The following is a 24028-nucleotide window of genomic DNA, read 5'->3' on the forward strand; positions in this document are numbered from 1 at the left end:
AAGGGGAGAAAGTGAGGGGAAAAAAAAAAAAAAGAAATTAAAAGGATGATTTCCAAAATGAATGTTTTCCTTTCACGTTTTCCATTAGTGATTTTAGTGTTAAAGCTGCCTTCACAAAAGGGATATGGACTAAATAATCTTCTTGCTACCCTGCCTTGTTCTATTTTCTCTGAATTTTGGGAGATACAGTTGATATTACAACTATGGATATTGGATGGTGAAACAAGATGCAAGTGAGGAGGCAGAGTATCTTACAGGAGAGAGGACTCTGGGGAGAGGGAGCATTGCCCCATCTTACTGGTCATGCCTTGCCTGCATTGAAAGAGGTCTAAGACTTTACAAGAAGACCATATCTGAAGTGGGAATTGGATTCAGATTCCCTCAGTTCTTGCTCAGTACCTTGTTGGTTAGATAGCCATTCCTAGTGAGACTGAGTCAGGTGAGCAGATGCTTCTGTGCTGGGTCTGAGTAGTCTAAGCAGAAATAGCTACAACTTGCGTGCGTTGATTTGTATGTAAAAGACCCATTTTGAAATGTCTGGTTTAGACTACCTGTTAAGAGTTCAGTGACACACCTTCTCAATACCAAGTGGATGTATCAAATGTATGATTTTTTAATCCCTCCTTGTAGGAGATTTATAGCCAATCACATGCCAATATGAAAGCCAAGCAAATATTTGCAACACAAACCTGGAAGACAAAGAAAAATGCTTGAGGAGGACATAGGTTTACATGGTGCATGTGTGTGTTTTGAACAACTAATAATTTCTACAAAGCCAAATGTTTTTGTTTTGATTTGCAATGATAAAATGTATGTATTTCTGAGAATATGGTCTTTAAGATAAAGACCTGTGTGTTTACCTGCAGTGAGTTAGAAATGGTTCATCACTTCTAAATGGAAAATACTAAAAGCATGAAGTATGTGATTATTTGGGTGTTTGGGATGGAGGGAGAGGATAGTACGGCTATTCTAGAACTATCAAAGGAATTTTTTTTTAAAAAAATATTATTACTGCATCTGTGACTGGCACATTCCATGGTCTTACACATTGCATGAAATGTCATTTTATCTCCCAGTGACTACAACAAACACTTTCCTTCTTGCAGTATTTTTCATGTGTTCAGTACGCCAAACCATAACTCCTGATGCATCTGAAGTGGTAGTTGTTCTATATTGCCAAAGAGAATTTTTAATTCGAATCAGACTTGGAGGGTGGTGTGGAGAGGGCAAAGGGCCGGGGAAAGGTGGCAACCAGCAGATCTACTAGTAATCTTTTATTTTATTTCTTATGAGGCAGAGAGTCCATTGTGGCTGTTCATATGTGGGGCTAGGAGATAGCTTCACTTGTGAAGGGAAAATGTTGTGTTAATGTTTTGCAAAGCATTCTTCATTCCTTAAAAAGAATGGGTCTTTTTACCCAGAAAAGATACTAAGAGCTAGTTAATGATAAACATGTTCCACACTTTTTTGGGGGGGTGGCGAACCAGGGGGATGTTGGGGTTTTTAAGGGTAGAAGTTTCCATTTTCACCTAGGTTGAAGTTCAGGCTCTTATGCTGAACAGAAACAGATCTGACCTCTCACTCCCTCATTGTCATTTGTGTTCATAGTCAATTTATGCAAATAGTAGACACATTTGTTTTGTACGCTAAGTTGTTCTGCAGCATATGAATTGTTGAATATAGCATATTCATAAGCATAAAAGGGCATTGTCACAAGGCAGGATGCTGTTATAACTTTGCATCATTTAATTATTGATGCTACTGCTGAATGATCTTGTGTCTTAAGCTAACCTAACCTCAGTGGTTAAATGAATGAAACCAAGAGCAAGTAGAAATTGAGAGCTGCTGTGTAGCATCGTGAAGTCAGGAAAATGAACAGTGGATCTAATTGAAACCTAATGAAGCTGAAGAGAGTTGCTTCACTGAGGAGGGAGTTTTTTGACTTTATATGATCAGTAACACATGGGAGATGTCTATAGTCTTGTAAGAGGTTTAGGAACATGTATCTCCTTTGATTTAATACTCTGGTTGCTTGGATAAATAGTTCTGTATCAGTGGCAGTAACGAAGTTTTTCTTGCAGCTCTCTCCACTGTGGAATCTGTTTTGCCTAGCAATGTTTGAGGTCACTTGAAAAAGTTGGGGGTTTTTGTTGTTGGGTTTGTTTGGTTTTTTTTCTCCAGCTGAGGTACTAATTTGGGTCTTTCTTCTATCTAGTCTTGCTGTTTTCCAGAATCTATAGGAACTTCTGTCATATTTACTAGATACTGGCCAAGAGATTAAAAAATTGCAGGATGAGGGAGGTGGAGGACACTGAGCAAGAGACATGCAGGTGGAAAGCCAAGTGTTATTTTTCTGTAAAAGCTGTGTTATCTTGCACAATGCATCCAGTCAATTCAAAATACATTGCAGTCTTGGAAAAAGGTCACATTAGGGAGAAGCGTTTTCACAGAACAGACAAAACTGCATCTCTTCTTTCCATGCTTTTTAAAAATATGGTCTGCAAGTAAACTGGTCAGTGGTCCATATCTCTTAACAAGCCCTGATAATAACAGTAGCTATAAAAGACATTTTTGTCAGGTTCCTTAGTCCAGTAGTCCTGAGAGAGACAGAGCTGACTATGAAAGCCCTTGTGTTTTCAAATTCACATGAGTACTGCCTGTGATTAGAAGCCTATGTGTACCAAGACCTAGTTCCTCTTGCAAGCTATAAGACAATCATGTCCTGACTACCTGACTTCTGCCTATGACAATAGGATGAATTTCAATGTTTTAAGCTAAAGGCAGTATTTCCAAAGGTCTTCTGTGTCTTAGAAGCCTCCTCCAAAATAGTTTTCAGTTATATTTATGCTGCTAAGTTTGCCTTTGATCTTTAACTAAAGCTTCCTCTCAGGAAGAAGTGATCTGAAGGGCAACCTCTCTAGCCTGTTTTTAAATCTCATGTTATATTAAGCCTACTGGGGATTTGGAAGTGTTTCCTCATGAGCAGAAGACACTGAATGCCTTTCCAGGTGATCTCACAGTAACTCTTAAACTTCACTCCTTCATGATGTGCCTGCCCAGAGTTCCATGAGTCTATGTTTATAACTAGAGGTAATGGATTGAAAGCTTAGATGTAACAAATCGATTTTACATTTTGTACCATCAGTTCTTTCCCCAGTAATGGTATGCCCTTAATCTTGTCAGATAGAAGCACCCAAAAGATTAAAGGTTTAATTCTATTTACATCAAATTAACAGGGAAGTACCAGAGTACTGTGAAGTGTCCTCATTAAGATGAGTCAGAGGAACGATTGTGAAAAATGCAAGTTATAAAAGTAGATAGTAATTTAGGAAGGGAAATAGAGCATGGAGTTAGTGGTGTCCTCCAATCCAACAACTGATTTTATTTTTTTTTCCCCATTCCCCTGCCATACAGTCTGTGCACTTTTTCATCTCTTTCAGCAGTAGGTGTCTTCCTTGTGCCATCTTTGTGATTCATTTCCAGTGCAGAGCACTTTATTCCTCTCCTTGCTGACAGAAAACCCCCTTGTACACATGAAATCATCACTGTAATTCATTGTACATGACTCATGCCATTCCTTGAATCTTCAGGCTGAATGTGTTGGATGGAACTTGTGCACTCTGAGTGCTAACTGTCAGTCCGACCAAAGTCTGGTTGCAGCTCTTTGGTTGAAAGCTCTGTCCTTGGAAATGTGTACACGTAGTAGGTTTTTCTCTTTTTCAGTTGTTATTGTTGTTGATATTTAGGACGACATTTGTTTCTGCAGAGGGGAGAACGCATCAATGTGAAATGACAAGGTTTGTCTTCACTGAACTGTGTGGGCTATGATTTTGACCATTTCACCTCTGCTGCCTGGACCGTTTCTGAATAACGATGTATTCCCTTTTTCCTTCCAACAGTCTTGTGGATTCCTTCAGCTGTCCAAGTTCTGGCACACTCTCTACAATAATTTTTGTTTCTTCTTTGACTTGGTATTAATAAGCAGTGATGCGGCTGTGCCTAACACTCACAAGGTCATAACTCAGTGTTTTCTATGGTTTAATATTCTTATATTTCCAGGCAATTTTACTGTCTCCCCAGTGTTTCTGATATATACTGGCTAATTTAATTTTGTTTCTATTTTATTTAGTCTGTAATTCTGTTGTTGATTTTTCCCTTGCCCATTGTTTACATCAGTTTTTTAATTTTTTTGTATTTTCCATGTGACCTCCTCCACTTTCCTTTCAACCAATCATGTGCGTGCGTATCATGTGACTTTGTCATGTGGCTTGCATGGTGCTGATGATGTCGTCCACGCTGGTGAACAGAAGGTAAAATACTTTGTTCTGATTGGTTGCCTAGATTTGGGGTGAGGATTCCCCTCTGGTCAGTGACCAGGGATCTCCAAATTCCATCACTCCAAAATCCTTCTACAAGCCTTTTGGAGAAGTCGCTTACCACTGTCTGCATGTGAAGAATTCAACTTCAGTCTTCCACACAGAGCTTGAAAAAACATGGAGGGGGGGAAAAAACCCAACCAACCAACCAAAAAAAACCAAGATAAAAATCATGTGGCTCAGTCATTTGCTTCTTTCACTATTAGAATCCAACAGTCAGCATCCTAGTAAGGTTCTAAAACTTTCTCTGGCATTAACACCAGTGGCAAAACTCTTTTTGCCTTTCAGCATACCAGCGTGTCAACTACAGACTGCTAGTTGATGGGAGATTGTGGGTAGGGTGCTCAGATAACGTGAACACCGTATTTCCTGTTGCTTTAGCAACATGCTTTAGCATGTTTTGACCCTATACAGTATACATTGAGAGAGAGAGATGCACATTCACACTATACATATTTAGTAGCCTATCAAAAAGATTGAAAATTCCTCATCTCTGAAATTTAGTTATTGGTAAGCATGTCACATTGTGATTCAAGAAACCATTTTGTTTTATCAGGATTAAAACTTGAACATAGCTAGAGTGGGAACTATGTTTTTATAAAGTAGTATATATAGGCACACACAGAGTACATGATGGGAGCTAGACTTTGCACAATTGGCATCAGAAGTACTATTGTACCTTTCTTGCCAGACCACCTCGTTCCTCCCACACAGTATCTTAGAGTCTGGCAAGGGATTTAATCGGAACTTATTTACAGCAACAGTTACAGTAGGTGGTGATCTCCATGAAATCAAGAAGCAAATGATTGACCCTTGCAGCTTACGGAGATGAAATCAGTCTCCACGTAAAGTGTGTGGTAGTGAAAACAATTTCTGCAACATTGTGATTTTTGTAACCTCACTTAATACTCTGTGCATAATCTAAAGGGAGGGAGGGAGGGGAACTCCTGCTTTTCTGCTTCCCCAACTAAACAAATATTTTTGAAAACCAGGATGCAATTGGCTTTTTTCAATCTATGAATTCTGAAGTCACCTTTATGGTCTTAGACCACCACCGGGAAATGATTTAGGCTGGGGTTTGCCAGGAAAACAAAACTAACACCAGTAACCTTCCCACATGACTGCATGCATGGAAGCAGCTCCTCTTCCCCTAGTCTCTTCCCTCTCTGGTTGAAATCCAGGAGGATTGAAGACTTGGTTGTCTTGGTTTTGCATGTTCTTCTGGTTTTGTTCTTTATTTTTTGATGTTTGCTTCTCTTGCGTGCATTCTGAAGACTCCCTACCTATTCTTTCTCACACATGTATATCTACCACTCATGGAGACTTTCCATAGGTATGGCTGATGTTTGTTTCAAATTGTGACACTGAAGGTCACAATCTAGTCCTATTTACGTGATGGTCAAAGATTGCAGAAATCAGCTGCTTCCTTGTTCATGTGTTGTAGAACTTACCATAGATTGCAGTTGTATTCTCTAAGCACAGCGAGGATGCAGGATCTTTCTTCAGTGCCAGCTGAGCAAGGATTTAAGCTCATAGTGTAAAGTGCTGCAGTTGTCTAGTAAGCAGTTTGAGCTGCTTTTCAAAGGCAGATGGAAGGAATGCATTTGATGGGAGCGGAGAAGAGATATGACAAAAGGTCTCTGTTGTCTGCAGTGCCATCAATTCTGGAGTCCAGCACACATTCAGTGCCCTCTAACTAGGGAAAAGTTTGTGCTGCTTTTTCATATTCTCTTCTCTCCCCACCACAAGTTTTCAGTACAGCTGCATTCAGTCCTGGTGCTTGTGGCACTTTCTGAAAACCAGGTAATTAAAAACAGTAAACTGCTTCTGAAATCCAACTACATCAGACTAGTATTAGATCAAAGAAGCACTTTGCATATAAATTAAACAACAGTGAAAGGATACCAGGAAACATTTACTGCTTCCCTGCAGGAGGAGTTTATTGGTGTAATGGCTTGGCAGAAGTGGATAAAAAATAATTTGAAAATGTAATGACTCAGAGCACTGTCCTCAACTACCTTCACATCATGTGTAGGAGCTACCAGGTAGTCATTCAGGCTTCAGGAGCCAGCAGAATAGTTCCTTATTTAAAGTACATTTGGTCAGATTCATTATGAGTTACATCTGAAGCTCAAAGAATGGATCTCTGAGCTTAACACTGGATTACCAGTAATGTGTACCCTGACGGGGCCATGCCGTCATAAATAATGGTTCACTTCACGCATGTACTGCCCTGTATTCTTACCAGAGCAAAGCACCGGTTTCTTCCTTTCTGAAGGTTACAAACTTGGTTACTGGAAAAGAAAGGCCACGCAGTAACACTTAGATGACTCCTGGGACCTGCACTGTAATCCAGTACAGTGCAGCAATCGGGTAGCCCTCATGGAAGGCAGCAAAATGATTGTGCTGCTTCCTAGAAAGATAAGAGCTGCAAGGCTGGAGCCACCTAATCCCGGTGTCTTGTGTCTCATACTGACTAGCAAGATATTTCTGGCCTGAAATCTGATATTAGGCAAACCAATGCAGCAGGAGTCTTTCCTGATGTCATTATTGCTTCCTGAGAAGCCAGCCATAAGGAATGTGGGGAGGCATCTGGACAGATGAGTGATGAAGAGCTTGAGTCTGGTTGTTTTTTTCATGCAGCTCTTTGTGGTTGTAAAGAGAAAGAAAGAAGAGTTAATGGAAAGAAAAAGTAAGTTCCCAGAGCCACAGAAGATGTGAGAGCAGAAATAGACCTAGTTTCCTAAAAGGCACTGAAGAGGTTGAAGGCTATCTAATTCACAGCTGGTCATTTCTGGGCAATGGCGCCTTTGGAAGAGCCTTCATAGAGCAAATGAGTTGCCTTTCAAAATATAGGACTTCATAAGTTCTCTTCAATTCAGCTCCCGAGAAGGTTTGCTCAAAAATAGTTTAAATTGCAAGAAGCAGGCACTGTGCCGTGCATGCATTTTAGTTTTTCTCATAGGTAAAGCAGCTATTTGGTTTACTTTTTTCCTTTGGGAGTGTCCTGTGGGTGGAGTTTAAATCAGTGAAAGTGGTCAAGTTCTAACAAAGTATGTAGGGTGGCTGAAACCTGTAAACTTTACATCTTTGAGCAAAATCCATCTCATTTCTCAAGGAGAGTAAAGCATAGGGGTGAAAATTTAAATTACTTGTTTTCTACCCTTCAGGGTGCTCCACTTGCATTATTTGATACTCTCCATGCTGGGCTGAACAAGGTGCCGTTTGGCTCAGGCATAATCCCTCAGCATTGTTGCACCGTAGAGTGAAAGCATAAGATCCTGCATCCCTCCTTCTGCAGGGGAGTGAATTCTAAGCAGATAGGTGTTTGTAAAGTGATTATACAGAGGAAGTCTGCCATGCTTGGAGCTGTTTGCTCTTGATAAGCCAAGTAGCAGCATCACAAGGGGAATTCTTTAAGGCTCCCACATTTTATGGGTGGAATAGGCAGATTTCTGCAATATGTCCAGTCAACTCAGTGTAAATGGGAGATCCCCAGGCATGTAGAACACCTTTGAAATGCACTTTTGCTTTTCAGCCCCCATCCTGTAGGGAGGATGCATGTTCTGTGAGCATGAGTTTTTTCTCTAACCTTCTGACAACAACTTTTTCTCTTCAGCTACTGACATTTTCACTCATTATAGGGATGCTGATTCCGCTGGACTAAACGTTTCCCACTAAACTTCTTCCTCCTTTGTTTGAAATACACACTAACCCATTTTTAATTTTACAGCCTTGTATTTGGATTACATCTGCCTGCTTAAGAGAAATTAAATGCCATGTAAAAAAAAAAAAAAAAACCAACAAAACCTAAAGTATTCTTCACCAGGGCTTGTACTGCTATACCTGTTGGAGTGGTCCATATTCTCCTATTTGAAGAGAACGTTCCACAGAGAGGAAGTGCATTTAGACTATTGTGGAAGGAAGGAATTGGGAGGTAGAAACTAGAGAATTCAAAGTGAAGAAAAGTTTCAGCAGAGAGGGTAATTAATCATTGGAATGGCTGTGTATAAGGTACAAGAGCATCTCTGATCTTTAAAACTTATCAAGAATGAGCATCTTTCCAAAGGATCTTCCTTCACATTTTAGTCTTGGTGCTCAATCACTGGAAAAAATTTCTACCCCATGTTAGATAACAGGTCGAATTCTGTAAGTACAGTGTTCCCTTATCACTTCAAGATGTCTTTACTTATCTCTCTGAGGTGAAGATAACCAAGGAGATCTTGATCTTGTACTGTCTAGTTATCAGTGAAGCTATTCATCAAGTCTACCACAAACATGGCAACAGTTAAGCATTGCTGCTCATAAATGTTTTAGCACTGTCAGGTGTCTCAGTGTCCAACAAAGTAAGTAGCCATGAATGCCATGCCCCCAGTTGTTACTGGAAGCTAGTTTCTTCTGTGAAAAAAGGATAGAACAAGACATTTGCTTCTGGTTTCATTTAATTACTGGTTAATAGTCATGACACAATTATTGCAGTAATAGCTTCTTCAACTCAAATCAACTCAATAATCAAAACCAGTAACCTTTGCAGTGATATTTTTCTTTTAGGATTGAGGAAATAAAAAAATATAATTGCTTGGTTAACCTGATATTTTCAGTATGCCCATGTGAAGTGCTTCTGCTCATCTACAACTTGCTCATTGCTGTTTAATTTTCAATCTGCAATGCTTTGTATGCATTATGAATGCTTTCAGCATTCATAATTCCAGGAGAAACATGGGCTGGGAAGGGCTTTTCAAATATGCAGCCTCGGTTAGTTGGCAGTAAAGAGAAAAATCCATCCTTTTGTCTATACAGTAGATGGCAAATGTGGTCATCAGTTAAAATATTAAATTCTTTTGTCCTTTCTAGAGACATGAATGGCCCTATGCTGTGTGAACCAGGAGAACTCCAGAGGAGTGCATAGCACCTCTTGTAACATAAACAGGAAAACCTATTCCTGTGTGCCATTTGCTGCAAACCGTGCTAGAGGTCCATGCAAGGGCAGCTCCATGGTCACCTTGAGAGCATTACCTTTGTGTTTTCAATGTACAGTCACTGAGAAACTTGTCACAGGGTGGAATACAGCTCTTGAACGTCTAGCTTGTATCGTGGGAGTCTTGTAACAGAGGATATAGGCAAAGGCAAGGATTTGGAAAAGAAAAATATAACGTGGAAAAAAGGAATGTTCCCTCTTTACATCTTTAAGAGAAAATGCTGTGTTGTGAAATGTAAATGTATGTATCTCACATCCAAGAGCTCTGTGTATCTGTGGTTGTAATTACCTTCTTGGAACAGTTGGTATGTTAGAACATGTGCTAGCTTGCAAGAAAATGAATGTTAAATTACTGTTTCAGTCTAGGTCTTGCAGTTTTCTCCTTGATGTTTCACAAAAAAATGTGTGTTTGAATTCTTTCTTTGGAGAGGAAGGGGAAGGGGGAAGGCTTCAAATTACTTCTGAAGATCAACTTTGAAAGATGTTGGAAGATTAACCTTTCTCTGGCCAGTCAGAAACGCATATTCTTGCCATTAGTAGCTGAATATAAATCCCGACAGAATAGATTTAGAATTGAGAATGTTTTGGGGTTGAAAGAACCTCCTGTAAATTCCCATGACTGATGTTACCTTTCAAAGTTGATCTTAATACATCTACTGGATTATTATTTCCTTTCACTTTTAGTATAGTGCAACAGAACTAAGTCTTTTAAAAAGTTTTATTCTAGGCAACAGAATGAGCTTTTAAAATGTCACAGATGTTACTCCAGTGTCCTGGTTTTGTTTGCATTTGGTTACATTCAGGCTCTTAAGTCGCAAATGTCACCATTTCAGAGTTTTGGTGGTGTTCTCTTTGGGATGTGTTCAGAATTGGATCATCTTTTAATTGTATTTCACCACACTTTGGTGTATCTGTGAGCATGTGTTCAAGAACGCCCATTGTCCAAACCGCAAGTGGCACTGCAAATAAAGACAGAGGTGCTTTAGCAGTTTGAGCTAGAATGGTAAAGTTTGTGCTCAGCATTAGCAAACCTGTGCATACGTGTGGGGCTGCAAACATTTGGGAGGTGTATTTAGATTCAGGGTCAACAGCAAAACACAGGATGTGCATTGTTGTATTCTCTGTGTATAAATTTCCTGTAGTCATCTCTAAATAAGCTATTCACCACTCAAGATGAATAAGTAGAAATGCCTCCAAAATATATAAAATATGCATAACTATGGTTAAACAGAGGTGTAGGAATTTTTTGCTTTTCAACATTCAACCGCTTTAATTGTTACATAAAATACCTGTAAGAATTAGGACCCTGTAATGAGACCAGCCAGCAGAGTGTAATTAATCTCAGGAGTTTGCTGGAATTGCCAACTGCAGCTGATTTGTAAGTTTTAACTTACAAATAATTGCAGTGTTGGTTTTGCTCGAATTACCTATAAAGAAATTGGGCAGAATAGCTTCTAGAGAATAGCAGATAAAATGCTCAAAATTTCTTAAGAACTTTTAAGCCCAGAATTCATGGCTTAAGCACTTAGACTATATCACAGAGCTGATACTAAAGAAATCAGTAAGTACTGTAAAATGACCTAGTAAGCTTCAGTAAGATTTATGATAAATTTTGTCACGTCTTACTGACTTTGACTAGCATTTAAACTCTTGGGACATTTCAGGGCTGTAGAAATAATAGCTCCAACTTCAATCTCAGATGAGCATTGGCATAGAGGAACCTAAGCCTTTCTTGCCTTTATGTAAAATGGAGCAAGGCAAGCATCCGGGTACTGATAGAAAGTTAGCAGGATCTGAGCTCTCTTGTGGTCTACATCACTTTTGAAAAGAGAGACCAGTTCTCTTTTATCATTTAAGTTCTTTTGCTAATTTGATACTTACGTTGTTGGGGACAGGAGGTTGTTCAGTTGATGGTTTCTTTTTCCACAAAAACAAATAAATAGGTAATAGTGCCTCTTAGTAAATTAATTCACAGGCTGTCAGAGCACTTTGGAAACAATTGATCCCTGGGATAATATGAAAGTGGAAGGACAAAGCATGTCTCTTGAGAAATTTGCTGCAGTAATTCTGAAGGCAGGGGAGGGAGTGTAAATATGTAATCGGACAATCTGTGGATTTGCCTTTTGTTAGGAGAGGTGTTACAGTAAAGGTGCAAGAAAGAAGTACTTGTGTTGGGATTGGGGAACCATCCTCTGCAGACGGTGTGTGCAGGTTATGGAGGAACTGGCTAGAAAAAGCAGTTGTAAAGAAGGGGTATGAAAGGGTGTGGCTGTAAATCAGTATGCCCTGCAAAAGCAAATGACATTTCAGTTTTCTGCCGGTGTCAGGGGTGCAAATTGGGAAATGATAACTTTTTCTTTTAAAAATGGTTATTACAGAAGAGTGAAGAGGTCTAGTTCTCTCCAGCCTGTATTCATTGCAATTAGTTACACCAGTGCAAGCTGGGTGAAAAGATGGGCTGCTGTGATTCGGTACCATTTTTCCACACTCATTTAAGTGAGCGCACCAGTGAGTCTCTGGTCCAGCAACAATGAAACCTAAACAACGTTCAAAGTGCAAACACAGATCTGTATGACAAGCATAATGTCCCTTTTCGATGATGCTCTTTACATCTGTGTTTCACAGGAGCAGCCTGCCTGTTTGCTACGTACCCTATCTTGACATTTTCCAGGTGCTTCACATCATTTGTTGTTTTACAACAAATATAGCCAGGAACTGGTCATTGCTCTAGGATATTCTTGGGGAAGGGTCGGGTCTTTTTCACTTAGCCTGTGACTGCATTCCAGCACACACAAAAATGGTAACTTGTATTGGTGAAGACAAGCTGCCAAATACAACAAATACTTGAGTCTTGCAAATATTTGTACTCTAGGCACATGGTGTCCTCTGTGTCTGGGTCAGAGTGAGGCTGATACCCTAGCAGCTGAGTATAATGAAGTATTTTTCTGATTTTGATGAGTACTTTATCGCTAATGAATTGTTTTACAAATAAACATAAATTCACCATTGTTTCAGGGGAACCAAGTGCACCCAAACTGGAAGGTCAGATGGGAGAAGATGGAAACTCCATTAAAGTGAATGTTATCAAGCAGGATGACGGTGGCTCACCCATTAGACATTACCTGATCAAATACAAAGCTGTAAGTATGACTGACACTCAAGCCTGATTTGTATTTAGCCTGCTCGGTACTCAGGCTTCACTGTGTAGGCAGACAACCCTGAAGCTGAGATCTTGTGAGTAGGCCAGTACAGGAATACATGCTAAGCAGGTGTGGTGGAAGTGTATAGGGTATGAGACATGACATGCACAGAAGCAACATAGAAAATCTTTGTCTCATTTCCTTTCCTTTCACTTTGACTATGAAAGAGAGTCTTCTGTAGAACTGTGAGCATATCGTAATTACATGCACTTAGTATTATTTCATTTCATATACTTCTGACATGGGATTGCCAGCAACAACTTAAATAGCTAGGGACCAGGGGTTCATAGTGTAGAGCATTGCCTACCGTCAGACAGGTATCTAATCATAACTTTCCATTGCTCATTGAAACTGCTGTATTTGATTGAGTAATGGTGCTTCAGTACCAAATTATTCTGCTGATTATTGAATAAGACATTCAACGTAGTCAGTACAGACACAGATAAAGTGAGAGATGCTATTGGAAACAGTTCCCCTTTAGGCATAACTTAATCGGCTCTTATTGTAAATGACCCAGGATTGCAAAATACATGATTCTCTGAACAAAACATCTACCCCTAGTCTTGGGAAAGAACATCTATGTGATCAGCAGCTAGTATTATTGTAAGCCAAATGTGTCCCTTGTGTTGGGTGGTATTGGGTGGTTTTTCCCCGCAAAAGAACACCCGGTCAGAGATTGCTTAGTACATCCTTGAGGACTGGGACCTTGAGAGAGGGTCGATGAGAATATGAAGGACAGCAGAAAGAATTGCCAGAAGTTATTGAAGCTTTTTTCTAATGTCTGCACGTTTTCTGAGTCGTAATACACCTGGAGGCAGCTCAGCTGTACCCAGTGTGTTTGAGCTGAAATATGGAAGCTTTCCAGCTATTAAGAAAGCAGGACACTTTCTCAGTGACTGAGTCTGGCAGATGTGGTGCTGAACTAACTCCGTATTGGCTATTAGTAATCTTTTCTTTATATGCTACAAATGAACAATCTTTGGAGTAAAGTCCACAGAGCAAACTTTGCACTGCAGTCTAGAAATCCCAAGAGTATTCGTTACCACCATCGTTTTGTGAATTTTAGGTTACTTACAGCTTCTTAGAATGGGGGACAGTCTTTGAAATGTCAAAAGGACAATCTAGTATCGCAGAACCATAAATTCCAGCAGAGACAGAAAAGTCTGTTGGCGCACTTCAGTCCCAGAAAACTGCCTAAGGCTGTCCCAAGGTACCTTGACAGTGGGTTTTTCAAATTTGTCTGGGTGAAATGTACATCTGGATTCCCTGAAAGTGGAGTAGGAATTATCAAGGTTACTAGTTGTATACATCTTTTAAAATCTCTCTTAAATGGTGCAGTATGGAACAGTAGTGGTATACTAGGCCAGACCTGTGTTAAGAGGTAAATCTCTGCCTCTCAGATGATTTAAATTTGACATACTAAGACATCAAAGAACACTCTTAAAGCGCTTTGCAGGACACAGACATACAGAAGTTGCAGCTTTTCCACTCTGAGATGGAAGTAGCCTAGTGATGTGGCAAAGATGAGAGGAAGAGCTGAGGTATTTTCTTCAGGTGTTGTAGCACTGCAGAAAACAGGATTCTGAGCAGGAAAGAGGCTGATTCGGTATCTCTTGTCCTCTCCACTTAGAGCCAACAGCACATGATGTTTTGCACCCCTGAATTAGCTGAGGAGTGTGTGCTTGTGTAGAAACTGCCTCACTTTTCCATTTGTTAGTTAGCCATTACAGTGTTCTCAAAACTGACTACTAATGTTGTGCTGTGTGTTTTGCATCCCTGCCTGTCATTTCACTGCTCTGCAGAAGCATTCCTCAGAATGGAAACCAGAGATCAGACTTCCACCTGGCAGTGACCACGTCATGCTCAAGTCCCTGGACTGGAATGCAGAGTATGAGGTTTATGTGATAGCTGAAAACCAGCAAGGGAAGTCCAAACCAGCTCACTATGCTTTCCGAACTTCTGCTCAGCCTACTGTCATCCCAGGTACAGCAGTCATAAGCTTTAGCATTGTTTTCTGCTTCCAATTAATGCAACAGTGCTGCATCCTTTAATGTGCCTGAGTAACCCTGACAACTTGCTTGCTTAAAGCCATTATCACAATTGGTTACCCATCCAAAGCTTAGTTTTTGCCGTGTACATACCTGTACTGTAGTCCATGTTACAGTATGTACAGCATTAGCAGTAGACTGTTAGGAATGCTACATGACAAATCCTTGTCTGACTGTTTTGCAGGGAATGTTGCTTTTTGTATTGGGGTAACAGGATTGCCAGATGAGAAAAGCAGCGGATAGAAAATGCTTTCTGAAACCAGAAAGTAGGATTCCTATTTTAAACCAAAGCAAAAGAGACCATTCAGATCTCTGGGGCGATGCTTTTCACAATGCAGATTTCCCATCTAAATCTGCTTTGGGCTTGCTTTACTGTTCGTTTGTCCATCCAGCTCAGCCTTTGGAGAAATCAAGGCATAAGGAGCTTGCTAGTGGTTGGAAAGGGAGGGGGTTTAAATCTTTCTCTGAAGATTTTTTTATTAAATGAAATGGAGGTCACAATACAGTAATTTTAAAACAGCACTGTTTTCATGTTGGGTAGGGCATTAGGAGAAAGTAACTAAACAGTATTAGAATGCTGCTGGAAACTCTTGTTTCAGACAGACTGTACTTACTAGCATGCTTAAAAAGTGAGGTAGAAGCACAAATGCTATGAAGAACAACCAGACCCTATTAGCTGAGATACTAGGAATTCAGTTTGGTTGAAAGGACAGTTAGTATTTATTTTCTACACAGGTAGTAGTAGTGCACATAAAAAAACCAACCAACCAACCAAAAAAAACCCCCCAAAAAACCCAAAAAAACCTCAAGGATTAAATTGCTGGACTACCTGTAAATTAAAGTTCTGATTGGTTAAAAGCAGATGGATGAACTTCAAAGCTGTTGAGTCAGTCAAGATAAGTCCTCGCTGCTAAGCATATTCGTGCCAAGATTGGTGCTGACAGTCCACATTGAAGGGAGTGCTTTGATTTCATTCCGTCTTCTAGATTGTTAACTCAGTCTTACGTTTTTCTTCAGAACAACTAGAGAGTTTTCTTCAGTCTTTCCCTTGCACTGAGAATTCAATCCTTGGCCTGCCCCCACTGTGCCCACTCCCTCCTTGTCTGGAGAGGACAGCTGAGACCTTGTGCAGTTTGCATGCTGAAACTCCACTTGATTGAGCCAGAGAATGCTGTTAAGCATACAAATGAGTGACCTAGTTGGTTGGGACTTGAAAAATGTTTATGGTAGGGAGGAGGAGGGAAATGGGGCAAGAGAGAGATTGGGATGTGTGTTTGCACAAGGCTGTAGTTTTGGTTGGAAGGACCTTCAGTAACTCATTAAGCAACTTACTCTCTGATTCTCATTTTCAACAGCTCTAATACTTACTACCCACATGTATTTGAAGGACAACTGTGACTGATGTGGCAGGAGAAAGTGAGGGTAATTTGGCAAAGGGTGCCTTAAGGTTGGTTCAGAGCTGAACAGTCAAATGCAGTAGGCTGGAAACAGCAGAAAGTGGTTCCTTTGCACTGTGATGTAACTCCCCAGGGAAAGTTACAAGTACTGATCAGTCTTTTTCTTCCTTTGTGTGCAACCATTGTTGCCTTCCTGTGCTCATATTCTCTTTTAGCCTTTGTTACATGCCTAATGGGACAACAAAGCCACCTGGGGCAGCTGGGATGTCTTGCGTGAGTGTATTAGCAAATTTTGAGAACGCTGTTGCCTTTGGAATATATTAGTGTTCATACTGTAGTCCATGGCAATGGGAGGAGCAACGAGCCCAGATGCCACTGAGTCCTTTAAATCCAACAGTAACATGGGCAGGGACTCTTAAAAAAAAAGTGGGGGAGGGGGGTGCAGGGGGGAAGCCCAGTTTATTACAGGTGTAACTTCTTTGGCCTCTCTGAAATTATTGCTCACTTAGCCTGGTGTGAAGCATTGGAGGAATCAGGAATTGAGGCTGCCACTCAAATGTTGCACTTGGAAATGTCAGAAGCACTTTGAAAAGCAGTCGTTTTGGAATGCAAATTTGCTACAGGATTGACCCAACAGATGGATGCACTTGGTTCTCAGAAAGAATGTGCTCTGGTTCAGAGGCAAGTAGAGCACTGTGCAGTGAAATGATTACTGCTGGCTATGCTGGATTTGTGACTCCGTTTCTCTAGAGTTTTTTTCAGTTTGTAGAGGACTTTGGTTTCTATCAGGCCTTCCAAGGTGTTTCCCTTTGGTTCCCTGAGCTGATCACCAAACTAATAAAGTTGGGGAAAATATTTTTAGAGGGCAGCCTAGATTTTTCTGACATGCAGTCCACAGGCCTCTATTGAAATGAAGGCAAGTATGCCAAATTGCAGTAGGGAAGATCCTCTGTGTATTAACTTCCCTTTAGCATCTCTTGTTGTTTGCATGGCGTTTAGCTTTTACATTTTGATTTCAAAATGAGCTACATAGAAGAAGTCAGAGCCAATACTTCTAACATGGCATTGCTCTGCTTGACAGCAACAGCTAGGAATTTCCTGCAGAAAAAATGTATATTTATTATGTAGAGTCCTTTGTTACCATCATCTCTACAGTGTCCTTAAAGTGGTTGGAAGGATAAGGCTATTATTTTCAGTAATAATAATAATTGCATTAGAGTAGTTTACAAGCAGCTGGAATGCTAAATGGAAAAGTTGGTCCTGTATTCTTGAGACCTTTTTGCTTCTCCAGGGTTCTAGTCACCTGGATCTATTTTCTAAGTCCTTGGTACAACAAGCTTTGAGGGAAGGACTTGGACAGGCAGGTGGATACACAAAAGCTTTTCTTTATTTTTTTTTTTTCCTATATAAAAGGCAATGTTGTCCTTTCAAATACCAGATAACCATTTTCTTGTGTTTCTTGCTGAGCCTTCTGTTCCATCATTTTTAATCTCATTTGCTTGCGAACCCCATAAACCCTGACTTGGACCCTGCTCTGCAGCTTTGGATATTGCTGAGCTTCTGAACTGGCCCTTTTGTCAGTGTGAATGTGCTAATGCTCTTCTTTAACCTTTAGCCATTTTAATTTATGAAATTAAATAAACCTTTGATTCTTATGTTTTCTATATTTATGACCTAATTTTTTTTATCTATTTTTCTCTCTTTCTCTCTTTCTTTCTTTTTCTTCCTCGTCTTTTCTTCCCTCCCCTCTCCCTTCTTCCCCTTACTCCTTTCCTATGTCTGTCGTCATACATGTCACCTTGGATCTCACGGGGAAACATCCACGCTTGCCACATGCACCAAATTTGTTTTTAAACAACCATATTTTCCCCTCCTGGGAACCATTGTCTGGCACCTGCAGCGACCTTGGGAAGTCCATCAACGTCGTCCTCCTTTGTTTCATTGCTTTTTTCTGCAGTGACTCTGCTTTTGTTCTGTTAGAAACTCAAAATGAAATAAAGCAATATTTGCTTGGAAAGGCCTGGGTCCCACCAAGGCGTGAAGGCAGATAACTTTGCTTCAGAGGATCATGTCAGTTCAGAGAAAAAACAAACAAACAAAAAACCAAAACCAACAAAACCCAGAACATTTAAAAAAAAATAATTTGAAAGAGTCAGTATTTTGTAACAAGGAAAAAAGGTTTAAGCCAAGTTTTTTCTCTTTAACATTTTTTTGTTACTTGTAATGAATTTGCCCTTTTTAATGGATGTAAAGAAAGATTTTGTTGTTGTTTGCTTGCTGTTTTTCATCAAAGGAAGGTACAATATTGAAAGCCTTTTAAGATACTGCTTTTTACTGATTTCTCTGCACGTCTAGTGCTGATCACCACTGTATTGTGCAAAAGGTTTCTAAAGCCCCATCCACAAATCTAAACCCACAGACTATGAAAAGACAAAGAAGACTTGTCAGAGGTGATGCTACCGGTTGCCCAAATGTCTCTGTGGGCTTTTGCATGTGGATTCAAATTTATGGCCATTAGAAGGTTTTCCTGATGTGGTGGTCTGAATATAAACATCTTGTGGGAATTACACTGAAGAGATTTCTTTCTTTCTTCTTTATGTGGTTGAATCCTTGCAACTTCCTTGGCCCCTTGTGTGCAGTCGAGTATCTCATGACCCGTAGTGGATCTGGGGCATAATAAAGCCCATGAGCATACAAATTTGCCATAGATGCTTGTCTGACATTTTCTGGTTTTCCACTACTGTATTATCAACTTCACAGAGCAGTCCTTTTTCTTGCCATTTTAACAGGAAAGATTAGCTTGGATCAAGTTCCCTAACCAGCTAAATTATTATTACTACTGATGTTTAATAATATTTGTGGATAGCTGTGCATGTGACACTACCAGACAGGATTAATCCATGGAGTAAATTGGTGCAATATAATGCATCTTTTTTACCAAATTCTGTGTATTGCATTTTGTTGAACAAATTTCAGTTGACTTTTCTCTTTTCTCTTGTTCTTACTTAAAAAAAAAAAACAAAAAAACAAAAAAACAAACCACAAACCCCAAAACAAACACAACACAAAAAACCATTCCAACAACAAAAAAAACCCCTGTGCCCCTCATGAATTGTCTTTGTGACAGGAAATCCATTTGGCTCTGATGCTTTTCTAAAAATGGGTGTGTGTCTCCCTCTAGGTCTCTCTTTCTCTGTAAGTGGGCCTGGGGTTGCCAAGGATGAAGTTGTTGACATACTTATTGAACTATCTCTACAGAATGTCTCGAATACTATCAGTTGTCTGGAATGGGATTAATCTTTCTAACAAAAATCTAATAGGGACAAACAAAAAACCCTGCCATCAATCTTGTCTAACTATGCATTTTATGCTCTGCTCATAAGTCTCTGCTGTGTTTATTCAGACCTTGTTCACTATGATTTGTGAACTGCTTTACTATCTAAATTACAAATGAAATCTTTGTGCAGATGTTGCACACAAAAGCATGTGGATTTCTTTTAAAAACCCCTCACCACCAGTGTTTTAGAGTATAGAAAATTTGTTAGATCTTTTGACTTTACATTTTAGCGTTATTGAAGGACAGCAAGAGTAATCATAGCACTAAAAAGTTGTGTGACCTTCCCCTATACCTGAATTTATTAAGTTCATCTGTAGATCTGATATCAGTTTGTATTGTGGGTTTCCCCTTATACACAGACAGAGGTTACTAGCTGAGGTTGAGATATATCTCACCCAACTCATAGGTTATTAAAATTATCTTGCCTAAACTATAACTTTACATAGTGTTGTGTGGAGAGAGAGCAGCACCCCTGGAGGCCATTCTTCCCATTCCAGGAGAGGTGCTTTAAGGCAGTGGAGATGCATTATGCTGTGAGGGGCCTCCTCTCTGTGGTGACTAGGCAAAGCCCAGACAAGTAGATGAGAGATCGTTTACATGGCTGAAGTTACTTGAAACGAGTCCCATACTCAACAGCAAACGGGAATCCAGTCAACATGGAATATATACTAAAAGAGCTTCTGTCCCTGTGCTTGTAAAAATAAGGAGCGTAACTGATATTTTTACCACCAGTTTATGCGGATTTGTAACATGTCAGAAAATAGATACACATCAGATCCTTGAGGTCTGGCAGGCAATGCTGGACAAGGTCCCAGGCCTTATTCTTGATGTAAATAAAATAAAACTAAAAAAAGTTTGCAGAAAAGCCAGCTCTCTCTTCTGTTCTTAGAGATGAGACATAGATTCAGATCTGGAACCAGAAGAAGTTCAAACACTCAGATTTTCAGTGCACACACGCAACGTTGCAAGCACGTGTTCTATGTGAACAAGTCATACCTACAGGAAGACTGGAACCTCAGCCCTTAGAAAAGACTTTTCCGTGTGTGTGATGAACTGCAGAGCCTTGTAGGATCTCACATGGCCCATGGGATTCCGGCAGCTGTACCCTCAGTTTGTTGTTAAGTCTCTGTTTGTCAAAGCATTACTTTGGCTGCCTTCATTTTACAGGAAGGCCTTGTTTGATAACGTTCTGCTCCACCAGGATCAGTTGCAATTGTTCACACCTCCTAGCTTCTGCTAGATAAAAAGAATTTTTTGAAGCTCTCCTGACTGTTGAAGCTGGTGGAGTGGAGCGAGCAGCCGGTGGCACTGAGGTGTGTGCGTTGCAGTAGTGTAGAAGAAGGGTAGCTGTGGCAGAGGTCAGACTGCGGATCAGCTGTTCAGATTTACAGTCTGGTTTACTCCTGAAAAGAGGATCTTTGTGTGACTTGCTCTTTGCTTACAGTTTTTCCTTTTTGTATCTCCGTATTCCCCTTTTCATCACAGTCATAGGAAAGTAACAGCTTGAAGCCAGGAGCAGACCACTGAAGCCACACAGTGTTGGTGACAATCTAAAAGGAGTTCAGTAGTAGTTTTGGGAAAGACCCTCTTGTCTTGGAAGGAATGTTCCACAGACTGCTGTGTATTTCTGCTACTTAGTAGCTAAGTTGAAAGAAAGCATAAATTGTCGAGCCTAAATCTGCATGGAAACAGAAGCTCTTGTCACTTGGAATAGAAGGTTGCTCGCATGTTGCTTTTCTCCACTATAAATTGTGCAGAGTGTCTGAGAGAATGAGGTCTGTAAAATGTGGCACCCCTTGTTTGAAGGATACTTCAAAGTGTTTGCAAATTAAAGCTGTTAGCATTCACTGAGAACAAATAGCTTTTCTCCTGGTTTTTGTTTTGGTTTTTTGGGGGGGTTTTTTTTCTTCTGATGCATGAAATGAATTTTTATTTGTTTTGTTTGTTCTTCTCTCTTCTGCCAAATATTGTAGGACCTTTGAAATGCCTGGAATCATATCTGCTTCTCTCCATCCCTTTTTTGTCTCTTTTTCTGCCTGTGCCTGAATATTCTCTGTATGCTGTAGCTAAGATTCCACTGGGAAGACACTTCTGAGTGGTTCTGCTCTCTCTGACAGGGCAGATGTCTGTACAGAGTTGCAGAAAGTAAAATTAAAGGGTCATTTTATTGTACACTCTAAGGGTGATTAGAAATGTCAGTCTTGCAGAAAGCTCATTTTCCATTGGAAAAAATAATTTGTAATTAATAAATTCTCCACTTCTTTAGAATTAAGGACTCAAGACATTTTTTAACATTTTGTGTTTCCTTATTTAACCTGTGGAAGTATTATTCCTCTTAGTCCTGAGAATAGCAAAAGAAAAAACAATGGAAAGCTCCTCGTCAGGTTGAATGTGCTCTGGGATCAGGTCAGAAATTTACGCAGTAGCACTCATTGGTACTACACAGCAGCTGGTGCTCCACAACCTGTTTATTTATACACTTCTTTTGTATGCCAAATTGTTTTAGGCCAGAGCAAACTCATTAGGGATATTAAGTGTCTAAATATTAGTTTGAAGAAATACAACATAAATGTAGCTATAGGATGGAGTGAATAGTTCTTAAAGTATTTGTAGATCAATTTAATTTAATCAAATGTGCCAGTCTGTGAAACTGAATAATGTACTCCATGCTTTCTGCATTTTATAGCAACAGTAAAATTCCTTTACAAAATATATACAGAAAAAAGAAATGCAGCACCAACAGCCTCCAAGTTCATGGGGTCTTTAAGGATTCTTATATTATTCTTCCTTATTGCTAGTCTCTGAAAGATTTGGGATATCAATTCATGTCATGAATTAGAATTTATAAAACCAAAACTAGTGGAAGAGATTTGAAATCTACTGAAAATTGCAGGGCTTTTTTACTAGCCTAGGAAAAAAAAACATTTCAGGCAATTACCTTGACCCAGTTCCATTGTATGAAACCTGAAAATCTGAGAATAGCACAAAACCAAGGCCATTCCTCTGCAGATTTGCCTTTATTCTCGCCATCTCTGTGCTCTTTTTCCTGGCAGCCTTTCCTGTCGTAGCTGCTCATGCTCCCTGGGGCAAAGGGGCAGAGCAGTACAGATAATGGTTTGGAAGAGAGAGAGAAACAAGGAGGGGAGACGTGTACCAATTCAGTAGCTCTCCTTTGGGTGTTTAGAGAGAAAACAGTTATTTTATAGCTATTGCAGCAGCAAATTGGATCTTTGGGAACAGTAGTGCTTGGGGGTTTTTATAACCTTGTGCAGCGGGTTCCAAAATTCCCGGGCCAGTCAGTCTACGACCAGGTTACAGCAGTTCTTGTGGACTGCTGTGCTGCAGCACTTCATGCTGAAGTTTCATTAACAGCACAGTCACTCAATCTAACTTCGGTGCTCTTTGCAATTTTGTGGATCAGCTGCAGATCATTTTCTGTGGCTGCAAAACCACAGCCATCTGGGTTAGAACTGTAACTTCATGCTAATTAAACCAAATGGACTTCTGAGGAAACTCAGAATTATTTTGTAGTTACATAGGAGCCCTCCTAGTGTAGTATTACAGTTTATGCCTTTGCTTCCTATATGTAAAAGATAAGACCCTGGGACAGAGTGGAAGGATAGCAGGGCACATCTTTGCTGTGAACTGTTGGTTGTATTGGCTTCAGCAAATCTGGCAGTTGTAGTGGCTGAAGGTTTACTGTTTCAGACATGCTTGGGGTCACAGAGAAAATCAGTGGCAGAACAGAGAATTGATGCTAGATTTGAACATCTTTATCTGTTGTGTTAGTCATAAACCCATCCTTTTCCTGTTATGTCTGATCTTTTCTAACCTTTCATGTGAGAAAAGCCTTGCAGGTTATTTGATAATGTGCCTGAGGTTTGGACAAGTTTCATAAAACCTGGGATACCTGCAACAGTTTTCAGATTTTTTGTCTGTGAAGTTTAGATTTTTGTTCATGTTATGTTTGTAAGTGTTTTCAGTACCTCACAAGAAGTTGATGGAAGCTACGTAAAAGCAAAATTTAGACAGGCCATAGATCAAATCAGGGAACCATCACTGGGCCTTTGAGTAGAAGTCTGGCACTTTCTTCATCGTATACATTGCAATTAGCAAGGTCAGTTATTTTGTGGGGCCTGGTACTTGCTGGGTTTTTTGTTTTGGGTTTTTTGTTTGTTTCTTTCTTTCTTTTTGGTTTTGGGTTTTTTTTCAGAGCAGTGTCTGCTGTCTCAATGGATCCTAGTGCTTGCCAAGGGCTATCAGAGAACTAATACTCTGCTTCCCAAGCACTAGTCACAGAAATGCAGAGACGTGCACACACAAACATACAAGAACCCACCATTGTCATTTTAAGTGGAATGGCAAATGGTGCTTGGAACAGGAACCATCTTTTTCTTTCATTCTGGCTTTCTGTTACTAATCCTAAATAGAGAGAGGTGAGTATTTGGACAGGCTTTTCTGCAGTAGTGCTAAATAATCTGCATAAAATCCTTGTTTAGAAAGTAAAGCAGATTCCTATTCAACCAAATTTGGTAGAGAAAGATATGACATTCTGCTCTTATTTGGGAATTTCTGTTAACATTTCATACGTTGTTCCTAGCCTAAGCTCATCTACCTTCTGCTTCCAGCTTTTGATTCTTGTTGTATTTTTTCTCAAATAAAGTGCCTTTATTGTATGTACTATTCTGCTGC

General features: G+C 39.9%; 1 protein-coding gene across 1 annotated transcript in view; it reads left to right on the forward strand.

The window, feature by feature from the left end:
• The window catches only part of NCAM1 (neural cell adhesion molecule 1), a gene marked incomplete at its 5' end in the record, with an annotated part of 61454 nt that overhangs the window by 28437 nt on the left and 8989 nt on the right, over window positions 1–24028 (forward strand). The window contains 2 exons of the mRNA XM_009708796.1: window positions 12370–12494; window positions 14357–14537. Coding sequence (XP_009707098.1) covers window positions 12370–12494; window positions 14357–14537 — 306 coding nt within the window. The remainder of the gene's footprint in view (window positions 1–12369; window positions 12495–14356; window positions 14538–24028) is intronic.

Source organism: Cariama cristata, unplaced genomic scaffold (assembly GCF_000690535.1).
Source record: "Cariama cristata isolate BGI_N322 unplaced genomic scaffold, ASM69053v1 scaffold561, whole genome shotgun sequence".
NCBI lineage: Eukaryota > Metazoa > Chordata > Aves > Cariamiformes > Cariamidae > Cariama > Cariama cristata.